The sequence below is a fragment of the Sander lucioperca genome, chromosome 22 (assembly GCF_008315115.2).
Source record: "Sander lucioperca isolate FBNREF2018 chromosome 22, SLUC_FBN_1.2, whole genome shotgun sequence".
In the NCBI taxonomy this organism is placed as follows: domain Eukaryota; kingdom Metazoa; phylum Chordata; class Actinopteri; order Perciformes; family Percidae; genus Sander; species Sander lucioperca.
The window spans coordinates 24,778,288-24,796,662 of NC_050194.1; the positions used below are offsets into that span (position 1 = coordinate 24,778,288).

At 40.0% G+C, this 18,375-nt stretch overlaps 1 protein-coding gene and 1 long non-coding RNA gene across 2 annotated transcripts in view; one reads left to right on the forward strand and one right to left on the reverse strand.

Moving 5' to 3' along the window:
- The window catches only part of LOC118494272, a 24,328-nt gene extending 15,584 nt beyond the window's left edge, over window positions 1-8,744 (reverse strand). The window contains exon 1 of the long non-coding RNA XR_004896397.1: window positions 8,733-8,744. This is a non-coding gene — a long non-coding RNA (uncharacterized LOC118494272). The remainder of the gene's footprint in view (window positions 1-8,732) is intronic.
- Window positions 8,745-13,136: 4,392 nt separating this feature from the next.
- LOC116060987 (asialoglycoprotein receptor 1-like) lies at window positions 13,137-17,731 on the forward strand. The gene is made up of 4 exons (XM_035997862.1): window positions 13,137-13,791; window positions 15,508-15,659; window positions 16,462-16,589; window positions 17,563-17,731. The coding sequence occupies exons 1-4, from the start codon at window positions 13,137-13,139 to the stop codon at window positions 17,729-17,731; spliced, it is 1,104 nt and encodes a 367-aa protein (XP_035853755.1).
- The last annotated feature ends 644 nt before the right edge of the window (window positions 17,732-18,375 follow it).

An 18,375-nucleotide genomic window follows, 5' to 3' on the forward strand; every position in this document is an offset into this window, starting at 1 on the left:
GGTTTTAGGGGATTTTCTCCCATTCAGCCGTTCAGGATTCAGAGTTTTAGATATTCAGAATTTAGTTAAACTGGGATAAACATTTCTTTATGGAGCTTGCTTTGTGCACGAGGTCATTCAATTCAATTCAATTTTATTTTATTTCAAGTGCAATATCAGCATAATACATGGTCTCAAAACACTATACAACAGGTAATTCAGCAAAAGTTAGGATTAAAAATAATTTAAAAAAAATACATTAAAATCATTGCGGATATATATGTACATAAAAATGATATGAAAAGTGGTACAAGGGTAAAAACAAAAGATAGAGGAAGTCATAATGACGGTCCATAATGTTTGGAAAAAATAAAAGTGGTGATAGAGCTGGCTTCTCTGACGTACAACGGAAGGTTATCCCAGAGGTACGGGGCTCGATAAGAAAAGGCACGGTGGCTTTTTGACCCTAGGAATTTCTAAAACGATTGGTACCCAGGGAGCGGAGTGGTCGTGCAGGGGTACATCGGTTAATCAGTTCGGCTAGGTATGAGGGTGCAAGGCCATTCAGCGATTTATAGGTTAAAAGGAGGATTTTAAAATCTGCTCTTGCCTGTATGGGTAGCCAGTGGAGTGAGGTTAAGACAGGAGTTATGCGGTCATATCTCCTGGACCTTGTCAGTACCCTGGCTGTTGCATTTTGGAAAAGCTGCAGGCTTCTAAGTTGTCACGTTGAAAGCTGCTGGAAACACACTAATCATGAAACCTTTTTTGGCTTTTGGCCTCTGAAAATTAAGCAGTGTCTCATTGTGACGATGCGACCAACTGTACCAAAGAATTAGTTATTTTTCTTGTTTCATTTGAATAATTTTTAAAGCGCAGAAAGGTCAAATTATCCAATAATTCACACGAAAACAAAGCAAAGATTAGACAGAAAGTATGAGAAAAATCCCAATGTTTTTGTAAAGCAGATTATTTTTTTTTTACTTTTCCGCATTGCAAAGAAAACTCCCGCACGCTGTCTAACTTGCAAAAAATATAAGTTTAATAGTAGGCAATGTTTCGGTACTAGACCATCTTTAGGCAAACGGTGTTACATCCTGAGAAGCCATCTTTTGTAGGAGGTGACTGTTTTTGTGCACCAATCAACAACTTCCCCATTAAATTAGGTATAAATACATAACATTCATTCACATATCCATTGCTATAGACATAGGTTAAACTTCAATACTTCTTATTTATTTATTGTAAGAGGAATACCTCTTGAGATGTGGCATCTCATTTTCGAGAGGGTCCTTGGTAGGACTGGACAATACAAGAGACAAGACATTGCAGTACAACATACACATTCACTCACATACACACTCACTCCCCCTAAACCCATACCCCCCTACACCCATGCCCAGATGTTATTAGTGTTAAAAATTATCATAACAGAGAATGAATGCCTGCCACTTTCTTTGGAAATGCGAGGCTAGGTATTCGGTGTGTCTTGCGCTATAATTTGTTTGGTAAGGTGTTAACTATTGTTTTAAGTAGGGTGGATAGTTAAGATATATCCATTTGAAAATGATCTGGAACCAGTGAAACTGTCTCCTGGCGTTAGGTGACAGAATATTCAATGAGCCATACAGGACACAATGATGTGTTCTGTTAGGGCATCTCAACACAAATCTACAAATACTATTAAAGACAACAGTCAAGGGCTTAAGGTTGGTCTCAGTAGTGTTCTGATATACTGCATTAGCGTAGTCTATAATTGGAAATAATAGTTGCTTCACAATTCTTAACCTGATCTGCTGTGTAAAACCCTTGCTAGAAAGGTACAGCATCCTTGGATTGCAGTTTAACTTCCTTACAATAGAGTTTATGTGTGCTTTAAAGGAGAGTTGAGGGTCAAGCCAGAGGCCCAGGTATTTGTATTAATCAACTCTCCCAAGAGGGGTGCCACCTAAAAAGTTAACTAACAGGTTTGTCTGGTTCAATACAACCCCTCTATAGTAACCATTATAATATATATCATACCACGGCAATCTATAGGAGATGGATGTCAATTTCGGTATAATGAATCCACACAAAAAAGTTATGTAGAGCATTCATATCCAGGCATATTTCCAAAACCTGCTGGTACCTTATCTGTTAACAGATAAATAGAGAAAAAAATTATCACAATAAACACAACAAGAGTCCTCACAAACAATCATCAATGGGCAATAACTTCATACTTTATTTTACTTTTTGTGTTAAATAACACTAAATATATATATATATATATATATATATATATATATATATAGGAAAATAGAAAAAATCATAAATATTGCTTACAAAACTTTCAAAAACGACTAGACCTATGTTATATATTTCGTTGAGTTGTGGTACTTACATTCTCCCAAATGTTTCTAACCTAGAGAAATCTATAATTATTATCGTTACATTTGGTCGTCTGTCGATGGCATCATTATCCCCTTTGGGCATGCATCGGCGTTGGGGTTGTCTGTCAGAAGCTGTCATAAGTAGGGTTGGGCATCGTTTGGATTTTAACAATTCTGATTCCAATTCTGATTCTTCCTTCTGATTCCGGTTCTTATCGATTCTGGATTCCGATTCTTTGAGGGGTGGAGTTGAAACGGGTCACATGCTTATATCACAAATAAGAGGAAAGTTTTATTTTGATTCAATGGTGGGTTGCAGTTTTACAGGGCTTTTTCAACGTAAAATAAAGCCAGACTAGAGCGCTGCTTACTGTGCTCCATGGCTACAACACAACAAGCACCTGGCCGCTACGGAAACCAAAACTTGCGCATGTTAAATTGGAAAGCGATGATCGGATTTGAAACCAGATCCTCTAAATGATTCCAAATGATTCCAATAAAGAAACGATTCTACTGGAATAATAATTTTTGAAAGTAGGAATCGGTAGGAATCAGTCCTAGTCTTAAATTGACTTTTTATCCAGTTTTAAGCCACATTTTTTCAGATCTTAGTGGGTTTTAACTCTGCATTTGAACATGATGAATAATTGTAGTCATCAGACGTCTGGATCTCAAGTTATCAGAGAAACAAGCTGAGGAAACGTTAGCGGCAGCTCAGCAATGACAATTTGTAATTTTTTTTCCTCCTTTTTCACCTGTGAGGGTCCTGACCCACAGGTTAGGAACCACTGGTCTAAATCTAAAATATCATCACTTCATTGGAACCAAGGTTCAAACCGTGTGTACCAAAAGAACAAAAAAAGTGATGTGCGTCCTCATACTTTTGAGCTTAGAGTGTCTGTGCAACTGCACTGTGCAAAAGGAAACATCGCCACCTACTGGATCAAATCAGTTAACATTTATTTAAAATGAAAGCTAATTAGGGCCCGAGCGCCGACAGCGACGAAGGCCCTATTGAAACTGAAGGAATTATTATTTTCCCGGCAAATGAATTGGCTTTTTGAGGGGCTTAACATATTCAAAAACTCACCAAATTTGGCGGTCGCATCAAGTCTGGTGAAAATTTACGTATTTTAAGGGTTTCGGGAATAGGCGCGCAAAAATGGCTCGCTAGCGCCCCCTACAATGTTAAAAAAATGGAGCCCCTGCAGTGCGTTTAATGTAGACTCACGAAACTTGGTACACATATGTATCATGTCAAGATGTACAAAAAACGTCATTGAAGCCATACCCTAAGCCCAACAGGAAGTCCGCCATTTTGATTTCAAATTAGTGCGATTTTGGCCATTTCCACATGTCGTACTTTAACGAACTCCTCCTAGAGATTTCATCCGATCAACTTCAAATTCGGTCTGTGCCATCTTAAGACATTAAAGATGAAAAGTTGTTAAAAGAAAAAATTTTCGTCATAGGGCATGTCCATGGCGGGGCGGCCATTTTGTGCGTTTCGCGGCCGAAAAAGGAAGTGGGTGTAACTCGAGTGTACATTGTCCGATTGGCTCGAAACTTTTCAGGATTCATAAGAGTCCAACCCTGAGGACAAATAACGGCCGATATTTACTTAAAGTCATAGCGCCCCCTAGTGGCAACAGGAAGTAGGCCTAAAAGTCAAGGTGCTATACTTTAACGAACTCCTCCTAGAGATTTCATCCGATGTACTTCAAACTTGGTCTCTATCATCCCAACACCTTAAAGATGAAAAGTTATTAAAAGAAAAACTTTTCGTCTGACGGTGTGGGCGTGGCGTGGCGGCCATTTTGAGTGTTGAGCGATGAACAAATAAATTGTTGTAACTTGAGTGTACGTTGTCGTATCTGCCCGAAAATTCTCACGATTGACAAGGGTCCAGGCCTGAGGACACCTACAGGCCATATTTGACTTTTGGTCATAGCGCCCCCCGCTGGCAACAGGAAATGCGCCTTATATGACAAACATCATCCGATTTACATGAAACTTAGAATGTGTGGTCTACATGTGATAATGAGCCGGCTCCTATAATATAACCACGCCCACTTACTCAGGCCACGCCCCCTTTCATAACATTTGAACCGTTTAAGGTAGGGTCTTGTGTGAGGTGTCATTGAACTCAGCAGAGAGTTGCTTCTTCATTGGTGATGGTTTGGCCCGCCCCCTATGCTTAAGCCACGCCCCCTTTCATGAATGCTGATCCATCTAAGGTAGAGTCTTGTGTGAGGTGTCATTGAACTCAGCAGAGAGTTCCTTCTTCATTGGTGATCGTTTGGCCCGCCCCCTATGCTTAAGCCACGCCCCCTTTCATAACATTTGAACCGTTTAAGGTAGGGTCTTGTGTGAGGTATCATTGAACTCAGCAGAGAGTTGCTTCTTCATTGGTGATGTTTGGCCCGCCCCCTATGCTTAAGCCACGCCCCCTTTCATAACATTTGAACGATTTAAGGTTGACCATTGTGTGAGGTATCAATGAAATCAGCAGAGAGTTCCTTCTTCATTGGTGATGGTTAGGCCCGCCCCCTATTGTTAAGCCACGCCCCCTTTCATAACATTTGAATGATTTAAGGTTGACCATTGTGTGAGGTATCATTGAACTCAGCAGAGAGTTGCTTCTTCATTGGTGATGGTTTGGCCCGCCCCCTATGCTTAAGCCACGCCCCCTTTCATAACATTTGAACCATCTAAGGTAGAGTCTTGTGTGAGGTATCATTGAACGCAGCAGGGAGTTCCCTTTTCATTGGTGACGATTTGCGGTGTCTGAGTGCTGCGCAAATGCACGGTCGCAAGGAGCGGCGACCGCCGGTGACCCCGACGCGCGCAGAGGAGCGAGGGCCCGTCCATCGCTGCTTGCAGCTTTAATTATAGTTGATATTATAACCTTTATTTATTCAGGGAGGGCCATTGAGCGCAAGCTCTCTTTTCCAATGACGCCCTGATTACAGCACAAATAAAAAAGAAATGAAAAAACAATCTAAAAAATTACAGTATAAATAAATAATATAATCATAAAAACAATCTGATCATAAAACGATACTAAATTACAATATATAAAACATTAATGAAGGAACAATCACAAAACTACAGTGCATATAAAGAACAAAAAACTAATGAGAATCACTGATGTAGGCAAATAAGAGGGTTATTAAAAACAAGAGCAGTCCTTATGTAACACATTTTCAAGCATCACCTTGAATGTCCCAATGGAAACGAGTTTTTTTTCTTCTAATTTGAGAGAATCCTGAAGCCAGTTCCATCTGTCAGGAGCGTCAAATTTAACCCTCATGTTGTCCTCGGGTCAAATTTGACCCATTTTTAAAATTTCTATATCATAAATTTGGGTTTCTTTTAACCAAAATGCCCAAATATAACATGAATGGTTCCAAAAAATGAAAGGGTTTCAAAACAGTAACGATATAGGCCTACAGACTACACTTTGACTTACAGTAAACCCGTCTGTGATTATTCACTCGACACCCTCTGATCTTAACAGTTAGTCAAAATAATTCATAATTTCCGTTTTTTTTAACTCAGAAATTTGGTATAATTTCATAGAAATTAGGTTTGTTGACCATGATTTCCAACAAGAAGTGTAAAACTAGTGACAAGTTGGAATGAAGTTGGCTAAGAAGATGTAGGCCTAACGCAGAATTGGGAGATAAGCAGGTGAAACAGACCGAGGACAACACAAGGGTTAAAAGCACTCTTTCCTAATTTATAATTGATGGGTGACGTGATAAGTCTAATGTGTGCATCGGTGAGCGTGTCTGACATGTTGTGTTAGTAAAATGTAGCAGCGAAGACAGATCTTTTAGAATCTTAACTGTTAAAAGGACCCCACAAATAAATAATTTACTCTATAAAGAAGAAACTCAGTGTGTTTTTTAAAGGCCAAACAATGAGATGCAGTTGTGCCATCAGGGACTATTGTTAAGAGAGAGAGATAAGGTGACATCCAACAGAATTGGCCATTATTAGAGGATCTGCACCCATTGGATGTAAAGCAGCAGGAGGTGAGAGGGCTATAAAGGACACGTAGGTTCTCAAAGACTGTTAGGGACGTCTGCTGCTTCAACGAGACAACAGCCGGGACAGGACACGAGTGCTACAGACCACAGGCATTCACTCAGGTGAGTACGGCTTTGAAACTATTTCTTCTCAAGAGACGGATTTCTGTGGGGATTGTGAGTAACACTACCGAACACTTTGTCACCACAGTCACACAAGTTCAGATTGATTTACCCTCTGAGGTCTGAGGGCATTTTTAGATATCTTCTTGAATTCTCCTTTAAAGGGTATTTGCATATAACTGATCCCTGTGTGTTCCATATCAAAATGTTCAGAACAAACTCAGCTTCCTGTAAAGGGACGCCCAAAACTGTTCCAGTGCAATGTTTAAAGAGATAATTTGGCCCTAAAGCGGAAATATTTCTCAAATCTCTTGTGAAAACAAACCTACGCTCAATTGTTTTGGTGCTTGAAATGAGTTTACAAAAAGTCTTGGGTTCACAAAAGTAGCGTAATATATGACTTACGTAGTAAATAAATGTATAATATGAAATTTTGTAATATTTTTAGAGTAGGAGTGTTGTCAGACTCGCCGATGGGTCTTTTGTCCTCTGAGGGTTAAGGAAAATTCATCACTTAAAAAGTGGACAGTGTTAAATAAAAATCCCTTGAGATTGTCTGGAAAGGGATTTCTAAAAGTGTCACTGAGAAGCAGTGGTAGAATGTAACTAAGTACATTTACTCCAGTGCTGTATTTTAGTACAAATGTTGAGGTACTTGTACTTTACTTGAGTCTTTTCTTTTCATGCCACTTTCTACTTCTACTCCGCTACATTTCAGAGAGATATATTGTACTTTTTACTCCACCTCATTCATCTGTTACAGCTTTAGTTACTAGTTACTTTACAAGTTAAGATGTTCAAACACATGTAGTCTATAAAATCTGATGTTTTATTATGAATTAAACTACCCAACAATATAACGGCCTACAAGTCCAACTCGTGATTATTTTCATTATCGATTAATCTGTTTTCTCGATTAATCGTTTGGTCGATAAAATGTCATCCCAGTTTCTCAAAGCCCGAGGGGACGTCTTCAAATGTCTTGTTTTGTCGTGTTTAATATGATATCAAACAGAAAAGAGCAGGAAGTCTCCACATTCAACAGGATAAAAACAGCATTTCCGGATTAATCAGATTAATCGATTATTAAAACAGCCGACTAATCGTTGCAGCGGCAAGTCGTGTCATGATATCAGAAGTTTGTTTCATTCGTGCTCGTGTTTTGTCCTTTACTTGGGAACTTGAGATGTGCTACCTTTTCTTCACACTTTATACAATATATTATAAGATTATCATCACATTATTATTACAATAACATGTTCACTGCTTTTTAATGTTGTAGCTGATGAAGAAGGAACACATTTTGATGTATTTTAGCAGTGGTGTAGTCTAGGTGATACGCAGGTATACACAGTGTACCCACTAAGAAAGCTCCTGGATTTCCATATACCCACTTAAAAATGCCCAATGACACGCAACAACATACTTTCCATTATATTTTTGATATATTTTGAATTATCATCTGTGTTCTTTTTCTTCAAATAGGCTAAATAAAGGGATTTCCACCGTACATTGGTGAATAAAAGCGTATCCAGATGCAGACAATGAAGTTGTTGATGCTCAAAACTTCCCTGGGGGGAGGACACCCAGACCCCCCACTATAATATGCCCCCCCTTCCCCAAAGGCAGATTCTGGCCCATGTATATAAGCCAATATATATATATATATATATATATATATATATATATATATATATATATATATATATATACAGTATATACAGTACAATACATTAGACTACACCACTGTATTTTAGATACATTTAGTGAAGTAGAAAGAGAAAGAAAATGTAAAGAAGCATAAGTTCTCCAAAATTGTAGGCCTACTTCAGGACATGTACTTTCTACCACTGTGTAAATATAAATCAGAACTTTTCCTGTCAAACGACATCTGAATCGTCTTTGTGTACATTTCCAGTTCAATCACTCTGGAGCACGATGAGCGCTGCACAGATACTGTGATACTCTTTGAACAGGAAAACCACAGAAACACTTTGTTGGCGGAGTTGAGAAGCCTTAACCCTCCTGTTGTCCTCGGGTCAAATTTGACCCATTTTCAAAAAGTTTCTATATCAGAAATTTGGGTTTTCTTTCAAACAAATTGTCCAAAAAATAACATGGATGGTTCACTACAACGCTCTTAACAAGTTAAATAAATAATCAGTTCACTACTTTCATTGAATTTGAGTGTTTTAGTCAATTTTATCGTATTTGAAGAAAAAACAATTGATAAAAGAACTTTGAAAAAAAAGTGACAAACGTCAATAAAAGTGAAAAAGACGACCAAAATGTTGATAAAGGTTTTTCATTTAAAATTTGGACTCAGAAAAACAAAAAGTTGCAGATCAACCGGATGATAACACAAGGGTTAAAAAAAGTTTTTTTGTGTGTATTCTGTCTTGTGTTTGACGTACACAAGACACAATGTGTCTGTCTGAGGATGTGTGGGCTGATTAATAAGTGGAGCATTTATATTTCCTAAAAAAAACAACTCCAAACCCTGTGATCCAAATGTAACTTTAACCGCTTAGTGTTCCTGTACAATTAGGAAAAGACGCCTATTCAAGGCATACTTAAAGTAAATAGAAAGCTGGTCTTGAACCAGTTGGACTACATGCACGTCTTTGGTCTCTTCCTCGGATGTTTCTTCTCCAATAGTCAGAATCACTGTAAGTGCTTTTGGCGTTGAGTAATACAAGTTTGAATATTCTGGAATATCCTGAATTTTTTATAGAAAAGATGCCTGCAGATGGCTGTGACTTATAGCGTGAAAACACAATGGGGCTACAGCAAGAAGTCTTACCTAGTCCCAGTTGAAATATGATAACAATATCTTATAAAATGACAATTTTACAGCTGTTTTAACACAATGCTTCCTCTTTTTTGTTTTGTTTAAACTGTGCAAGTACTTTGTTAAACAGCTGTCCGATGTATCCCTGACATCAGCAGGGTTCTTGTTGCTCTGCTCCTCTAACAGGTAAAATGGTCGGTCATCAGTGGCTCCCCTGGATGAATAATCCAACGTCCGGCTCAATCTCAGCCACTTCTGCCAAGAAGGAACAGGAAATGTGTGAGTAATACAGCAACACTTCACTTAGCTTTTATCAGCACCAATAAACAATAAAGAAATGGTTTAAAAGACACTATAATAAAGTTGTACGCAGATATTAATCAGGCTCCTAGACAGGGGGGGTTCGGGTGGTTTGAAAGACCCCCCCCCCCTGCCAAAAGCTCCATAGTTTGGATTTTTTTGTTAAGTAGTTTTTGTTGTTGTACTAAACAAGTGTCTTTTAAAAATAACCATGGAATCACTCTCAAATAAAAATGATCTAAACCAAACCGAAGCCATAATCTTGTTAAAAGCACCTTTGTGTTAATGTGTTAACTGGCACGCGACATGTAACAATCTAACGTCTAATGTATCAACAACCCACGCAACTACTACTACTACTACTAACTACTTTGTGCACTAACTTTCATGACTTTATTCAACATACTATACTATGACTTTTTAGACTTTTTTCGACATACTATACTTTGACTTTTTATGACTTTTTTTTCAACATACTATACTATGACTTTTTAGACTTTTTTCGACATACTATGACATTTTTATGACTTTTCAACATACTATACTATGACTTTTTTCGATAAATTATATTAGACTTTTTTTCCAATATATTATACAATGACTTTTTTATGACTTTTTTCGACATACTATACTATGACTTTGTTATGACATTTTTTGACACACTATACTATGACTTGCTATGACTATTAATTGCTTTTTTGACATACACAAAATCTGTGAGGCGTGCGTGCGTTTGGACTAAAAACGGTGGTACAACATTGTAGTAAATATTTTGGGTGCATCAAAAAGCGTGCTCGTTAAGATACCAGTAGACAAGCTAATCCAGCACAAATTAGTGCATAACAAGTCAGAAAAATTAAGTATTTGAACCTCATAATTGAATACAAAATGAGGGAAAAACTGCCAAAAAGGTCCACTTATTGAAAAAAAGAACCCCCCCCTTCCACAAGGCTGTAAGGCTACAGGCCTGTAAATGTTTATGAATTAGTTATCAGCTATAACTCATGTCAATCGTGTCTAAAAAGACAATTATTGAGAATATAATAAAACACAGTTTTTATAATACAAATATATCTTCATAGCAAAAGTTAGAATAGCTGACAAATACTGCTCATTAATAAAAATGTTCGAATCCGCTTACAACAACACTACAATGTGTTATATAAACCATTTATTAAATGTGTATCTACTGCTTACAAATGCTAAATAAAGGGACTCTCAGCAAAACTCTCGATTGGTTTATAAATACATCTTCAACATTTCTTATTTTCATGTGCAGTAAGAGCGTTTCAGTCTGTTTCAAATTAGAAAACATTTTATTTCAAGATTTTATTTCTGAGGATGAGCCGCTGCGTCTTTATCAAGACAGAATTTGGCACATTGCTGCACGAGAATCAGGAATATTTTTTACTTAATTTTAGGAAATACTCATTGGAAAGATTCAACTGCACTGGCAGATTTCTTTCACTCAGATAATAAGCTTTTAAAAGCTCGATAACAGACTAAATCAACTTGAAAAGAAGATATTTTGCAGTATTTTTTCTGTGAACAGATGCTAGTTTAGTTAGTTTAATTTTATTCCTGTGTCATGCCAAACATTTGGCCCATCCCACATGGGATTACAAACACCACAAACTAACATTAACCTCACCCCATCATAACTACTACTAATAATATTGAATGTTTTTTTTCTGTTTGTCGCAGCTTCAGATTGCCTCCGAACCAGAAAAAAAGTGAGGTGTCATTACTTGTGTCCAGTGGTCGGTCTCTCGGTGCTCTGCCTGTTGCTGCTCATGACCTGTGTAACACTCTCAGTCTTGTGTAAGTTGTCGATGGGACTGTCAGAGTGACGATGAGCCAAAATGAGTGGCCGCAGAATAGACTTTTGGGTTTAAAAAAAACGCTAAAGGTAACAATCTGAAATAGTTTTAACATTTTAGAAAGTACTTTTTGTTGCTTTCTTTTTGAGTGTAAGACGAGATGTTTGATATCCCTGTCACGTGTGTGCGATACAAAGCTAGAGTCAGGATGGTTGGGTTAGCCTAGCTTAGCATAAAGCCTGGAAGCAGAGGGAAACAGCTAGCCTGTCTATGACACCTACCGACACCTTTATACCTGCTTTAACAGATTTTTGTGTCCACTTGGGGGCAGCAGACACATGTTGTGAACCTTACGTGGACATATTATCGCCTTTTAAATTGATAAACTTAATCTTTGTTTGTGTCCACCTAATGCCGCAGTATCTTTTAACTGGCTACATCTGCAGCGCACACACACAGCGTAGCATAGTTTGAGTCACAGGCAAGATGGAGAGCTTTAACATTGGGATTGTTGTTGTTTCTTAAAGTGCTCATATTATGCTCATTTTCAGGTTGATAATTGTATTTAGAGGTTATATCAGAATAGGTTTACATGGTTTAATTTTCAAAAAACACCATATTTTTGTTGTACTGCACATTGCTGCAGCTCCTCTTTTCACCCTGTGTGTTGAGCTCTCTGTTTTAGCTACAGAGTGAGACCTCTCACTTCTGTTCCATCTTTGTTGGGAGTCGCACATGCACAGTAGTTAGGTAAGGACTACTAGCCAGTCAGAAGCAGAGCATGAGGGCGTGCCCTGACAGTACCTAGGTAAGGACTACTAGCCAGTCAGAAGCAGAGTATGAGGGCGTGCCCTGACAGTACCTAGGTAAGGACTACTAGCCAGTCAGAAGCAGAGTATGAGGGCGTGCCCTGACAGTACCTAGGTAAGGACTACTAGCCAGTCAGAAGCAGAGCATGAGGGCGTGCCCTGACAGTACCTAGGTAAGGACTACTAGCCAGTCAGAAGCAGAGTATGAGGGCGTGCCATGCTAGCAGCTAGGCGAGCATTATAACGTGTGTTCCAAAGTGACCACGTTTGTCTCTGAAGTAAAGGCTGGACTACAATAGAGCTGTTTGGAGCAGTTTGTGAACAGTGTTTTCTGTTGGAGATGGTAAGTCCCTTTGGGGTGGACTTTGGGCTTTTTCACTTAGTAAACCTATAACGTGCACAAATACACTTGCGTGCAATACAAAATAAAGTAGGAGGAATTAGAAACAGTGGGGCTAACCGAAAAGAGCAAATAATTATCAGTAAATTGAGAATTCGTAACAGCAGATTGAACAGTACACTTTTTATAATAGGAAAACGCCAAACAGGCCACTGCAGTCTGTGTGAGGAAAAGGAGACGGTGGAGCATGTCCTGATTTCCACTTTGGGGTGGACTTTGGGCTTTTTCACTTTGTAAACCTATAACATGCACAAAAAAGATATATAACACAATAATGGAAAGGGGAAAAGCCAAAAAGCATAATATGAGCACTTTACATTTTTTGGTGCCGGCACAGCGCTGTGAAAACGTAAATTTACTGTCAGCTGTCCTCAGAGGACGCAGGTGACGGAAACAAGAAATAAAAACAGAAAAATGTCTTTCAGATAACAACAAGTCAGACAAGGGGCCCGGATGGAAAAGCCTCCTGTTTAACTACCAGAACATCAGCGACGGCTACCTCGCTCTCATGACAGTGAACAACGACCTGCGAAGAGACAACCAACTCCTGCAGGAGCACGGCGCCCGGCTTCACGGACAGAACCAACTCCTCAACAGGACTGCAGATGATCTGATGTCTGTTAATCTCGCTTTGAGCTTTGAAAGCGCCGAGCTAATGGAGCAGATTGGGAATCTAACTTCTTTAAACTTACACCTCGCGCAAGAACACGAGCGGCTGGTTCGGCACACGTCTGAGCAGGAGGGCAAAGAGCTGAACACGTCTCAAACTATCAAACATCTGGTCGACTCCAACGCCCAGCGAGAGCAGGAGGTGCGGCGACTCTCTGACGTCAACGGCCATCTGAGGGATGAGCTGGTCCGAGCAAAGGAGAGGAATCGAGAACTTCTGGAAATCAACGACGAGTTTCGAGGAGAAGTTCAAAATCTGAGCGAGAAGATCGGAACTTTGTCGAGCGGCGGCTGCGTGAAGGCGTCGGAACGCAGCACACAGCTACAGGAGAGTTCGATTCAGAAACAGAAGCAGAACCTGAGTGCCGTGTTGATGAAGGAGAGGCGGGAAGCAGCAGAGCGAGATGCTAGCAGGAGAAACGAGCTGCAATCCATAAAGGAGGCCTACAACTCCCTGGACCTCTACTGCCCTGTGGTTAATCTCAACACAAAAGGTACCTATGCACTTTTACCCCAAATTTTAATAGCTTTGATTAAATCGATTCACAGTGTGAAGGCACATTTGCCAGTTCAAGTCCAGGTTCATAAAGCTGGTGTTATTATATTGTTCTCATTGGCAACAAATCACACGGAAAGAGCGAAAACAACAATGTGTTAGTCTGTCTTTCAGTACTTTTTGACTTCCCTAAGCCCATTAGTTCCTACTAAAGATGTACATATTTCAAAATAGCTCACAAATAAACAGATTCACTTTAAAAAAAAGTTTCAGTAATTTCCTAAAACAGCTGGTCACTGTAGTTTTTTTATCAAACAAACAGTAGGAAATAGTGCAGTTGTTGGGGACGATGGTTAAATCCACATTTGGTGCTCTAGTATTTGTGGCAGCATGACAGTGTGTGTGGGATTGAGTCAAAATAAACTACATTGTGTCTGTGAACATTTCACCCAGAGCAACAATGTGTCTCATTGATGTGTTTTTAACAAGCGGAAACATCCGGGCCTGAAAAGTGAAGCCAAAAACTGCATTCTATCTAACTTCAAGCAGGGGGCGACAAAAGGAAGTCTGTTTCTATAGAAGTCTATGAGAAAATGTGCCTACTTCTCACTTGATTTATTACCTCAGTAAACATTTTCATATTGAGTTTATGGTCTCAATCGCTAGTTTCAAGTCTTCTTCAATACAGCATGGTGTTCATTTTTGTAATAATAGACGATAAAGCAGGGGATGCTTGTGGCTACCTTGTGATTAGTCTATATCCTTGATGTTCCACTTATGGGATTGCTCCGTTGCCGCCGGAAAATCCGCCAAATTTCACTCATTTAGGCCAGATATCCGTTGCCTTGGGCTTCCTATGTGTTGGCATTTTAAACTCCGGTGGATTTCTGAGGACTATGGTTAACTGCTCCTCAGATCTCTGCAGAGTAAATCCAGACAGATAGCTAGACTATCTGTCCAATCTGAGTTTTCTGTTGCACGACTAAAACAACTTTTGAACGTACACATGTTCCATCAAAACAAGTTCCTTCCCGAGGCTATTTTGCAGAGGCACCGTGGCTTTTCTCCGGTGCTTAGCACCGCCCAAGACGATCGTTATTGGTTTCTAGAAATGCCAATAAACCAGAGCACGTTTTCCTCCCATCCCAGAATACTGTGTGGACTAGCCAGACCCTCCTCTAGAACACTTTGGAGGAGGGTCTGGCAAAGCGAGACTACCTTGTGATTGACAAGTCGCTACCACTTCGGTTTCCTCAGGTTCTCAGTCAGATCCACCTTCTCGTCCAAATATGGTCACTTCTGGCTCCAAAACCAAGATGGCGACGGCCAAAATGTCAAACTAGAGGCTTCACAACGGTCCACGTCTACTTCTTTTATACAGTCTGTGGCTTTTTGTAGTTTTTGGACAACAATGGAGCTCTATGGCACAGAGGCAGAAGATACAGTATGTCAGGCTGTGATACGCACACAATACTTGTTACACTAGTAGATACATTCATTGATGGTATCTTCATGGGATCTGTTGAGAGGAGGAGAAATATAGAATATCACTGGACTTATCCTTTAAAAAAGCAAATCAAAGAAATCAAAAGAAAAGTAAAAAGCAGCACACACATAAAAAGGAAAAAACAGAAGTTAAAAGCTACAAATTTGGCAACAAGCCAACTGCTAACTACAGTATACGAAGAAAATGTCTCTTTCTTTTCCCCTACAGAACGGATTTGCAAAAAGTGTCCCAACAGCTGGCATCAGTTTGAGACCAAGTGCTACTACTTCTCCTCTCAGCAGCTGACCTGGAGCTCCAGCAGAGCCTGGTGCCAGACGCGGGGGGGCGACCTGCTCGTCATCAACAGTCAACCAGAACAGGTAGAGGACAAAAACAAGAGAACATGCAACAATTCAAAGATCAGTTTCTGGGGCGGCCATTAGCTCACCTGGTAGAGCGTGCGCCCTGCGTAGGTTCAGTCCTTGCCAGAGGCCCGATGCCCTTTGCTGCATGTCATCCCCCTCTCTCTCCCCCGTTTCCTGTCTCTCTTCAGCTGTTCTAAATAAAGAAAAAGAAACTAAAAAACATCTTTAAAAAAAACAAAAAAAACAAATCTGTTTAAAACTGTTTCCAGGCCAACACATTCTCATTAATCTGTCCCATCGCTTAAAATACGGACGCTTGGTCACGTGCCTTTGGCGTTGTAAATTTCCTTTAGCGTCGGGACTACTGACGTTACTTTTGGCGCTCTGGGACAGGATGTACTGACTGACATGCGGCACTAGAACGGGACAGTTAGGTTTAGGGAAAGAAGGTGGGTGGGGTTACAAAATGTACGTTTCAGTGTCACGCGGGACAACAACGGGACACGAACCCTAGTCTCCGGGGTGAAAGTCCTGGGTTGTTTGACCCATCCACGACCACCCCAACCTGCCTCCTTATGCGGCATTTCGGTCTTTCATACTACTCGCTACCGTTGTCGCTCTTAATACTACGTCATCTTACAGCGCCGTGGTCGCGCCGCTGCTCTGCCCGGTGCGTTCCATACAGACGCTGAAGGGTACTTTTTGCATCGGTTCTGACGCTGAGAGCCACTGTCCAAGCGTCCGTACTTTACAAGTTGGGAGTGAGAACAGGGTTGTCCAGGCATGGTGTGATTTGAACCATCTTTTCTGTTTTTAGAGGTTTATTTTTGAGAGCAGCCGAGCTGTGGAGGCGAGCAGCAGCCGGCTGTGGATCGGCCTGACAGACGCAGAGGAGGAGGGGGAATGGAGCTGGGTGGATGGCAGCCCGCTCAACTCAGATCTTCAGTAAGTCAAAGCACCGGAGGGACACTGTGACCAGAGGTGTCAGACAGGGAGTGGTATAGGGAACTGAGTACCAAGGGCCCTCATGTGAGGAGGGCCCAAAAATATGCTAGAATGAATAGCTGTGGGTACAGGGAGGGCCCCATAGAGAATGATTTCTACAGGGCCCAGAATTTTGTGTCATGCCCCTGACCGTAAAAACACTTCAGGCAGAAATGCTTCTCATGCTGATTTGATTTCACTGTTTCAACGACTACTACACGTCAACTACATGTGTATACCACAAAAAAAAGTAATGCTTTTTATTTAAATCACTGTCAAGCTCACGACAACATTTCTCCATATCTAAATTTTTCTAACTGTTTTTATAACTACAGAATAAAACTGTTTAGCTTAAATAACATATGTCATTATATAAACAGATTATCTTATATCTTTGCAAATGAGTAAGAGTCATACTCATTTTTTTTATTCATTTCATACTCCTTACCTGTCCTACATCCTCCTGTCCAAATTCACTAAAAGCCCAACATTTTCCACTATAAAAGGGAATTCTTTTTTATTATTCTTCGTGCTGCATGGTATGTTGCTAAAACAAAGAAATATGTGAAAACACAACATATTTACATTCAAGGTAACTTAAGTACAAAGTATAATTTTGAGTTTTGGGTCTGAAACTTCAAGAACTTTTTTTTGTTGAGAAACTATTTTTAATTGCACAAACTAAGAATTATATATTTCTAAGACTGTTAAGTAACACAAAAGTAAATCACAGGTTTTAACCGGCTTAGTCAACTCAACTCAAACCGATCAGTCTATTATCAAAATAGTTGGCGATTATTCTAATAGTTGACAACTAATTAATTAATGGAATACTCTCAGCAGCTCTACCATTCTGTGTCACTGTCTGAAGGGACATTGTTACGTGCTGTAAATAAGACAGTGTGAGGATGATGTAACACATCTCTTACTGCAGGTTCTGGCTGAACAGAGCGGGACTGGGGACGGAGCCTGACGACTGGAAGCTGGACGACCCTCTGGGAGAAGACTGTGGACACATAGACACCAGTGAAAATGCACTCAAGTCCTGGATGGATGGTTCCTGTAAGACACTTTACAGATGGATCTGTGAAAGCAATGTTTAGACATTTTCACATTGTAAATATAGCAGGAACACAGTTAGTTTTCTATATATAGGAAGCTATAGGATTATTTCTGTGCAGACTCTCATGAACCATTCGTACATATAGCGCCGAAAAGTAACACTGTAATATGTGTGTATTCCACGTATTTATTCCTGTCAGCACCACGTTGATTGCAGCTGTATAAGAGTGCGTAGGACTGTGTAGGGATGAGACCGGGGTGGATGGGGGGGGGGTTATAAAACACAGGGCTTTCCTGTGGGGGGAGCGGAGTTTGTGTCCCAGGGAAAAGCTTAAGACTTTCACCCAGGAAGTGTGTGTTTGTGTCCCTGGAGTACTTCTAAAAGGGTAGGGTTGGGCATTGTCTTAAATTTAACAATTCGGATTCCAATTCGGATTCTTCCATTTTGCACCCGGTTCTTGGCGATTCTCAATTCTGAATCTTTGAAGGGTGGAGTTGAAGGGGGTCACATGCTAATTTCACAGATAAAATGGTTTACATTAAGTTTTACCAAGCTTTTTCAACATAAAATAAAGCCCCACTGCTTACTGTGCTCCATGGCTTCAACACAACAAGCGCCTGGAAGTGCTGTACGGTGGCCACTACGGAAACCAAAACTTGTTGGAACCGGTTCTCGTTGCCCAAT

Bases quoted from the DNA above. Each gene is read 5' to 3' on its own strand.
- LOC116060987 (XM_035997862.1), top strand. From the start codon at position 13,137: ATGACAGTGAACAACGACCTGCGAAGAGACAACCAACTCCTGCAGGAG. The intron at 13,792-15,507 runs GTACCTATGCAC...TTTCCCCTACAG, and splicing joins GGTTAATCTCAACACAAAAG to AACGGATTTGCAAAAAGTGT. The intron at 16,590-17,562 runs GTAAGTCAAAGC...CTCTTACTGCAG, and splicing joins CCGCTCAACTCAGATCTTCA to GTTCTGGCTGAACAGAGCGG.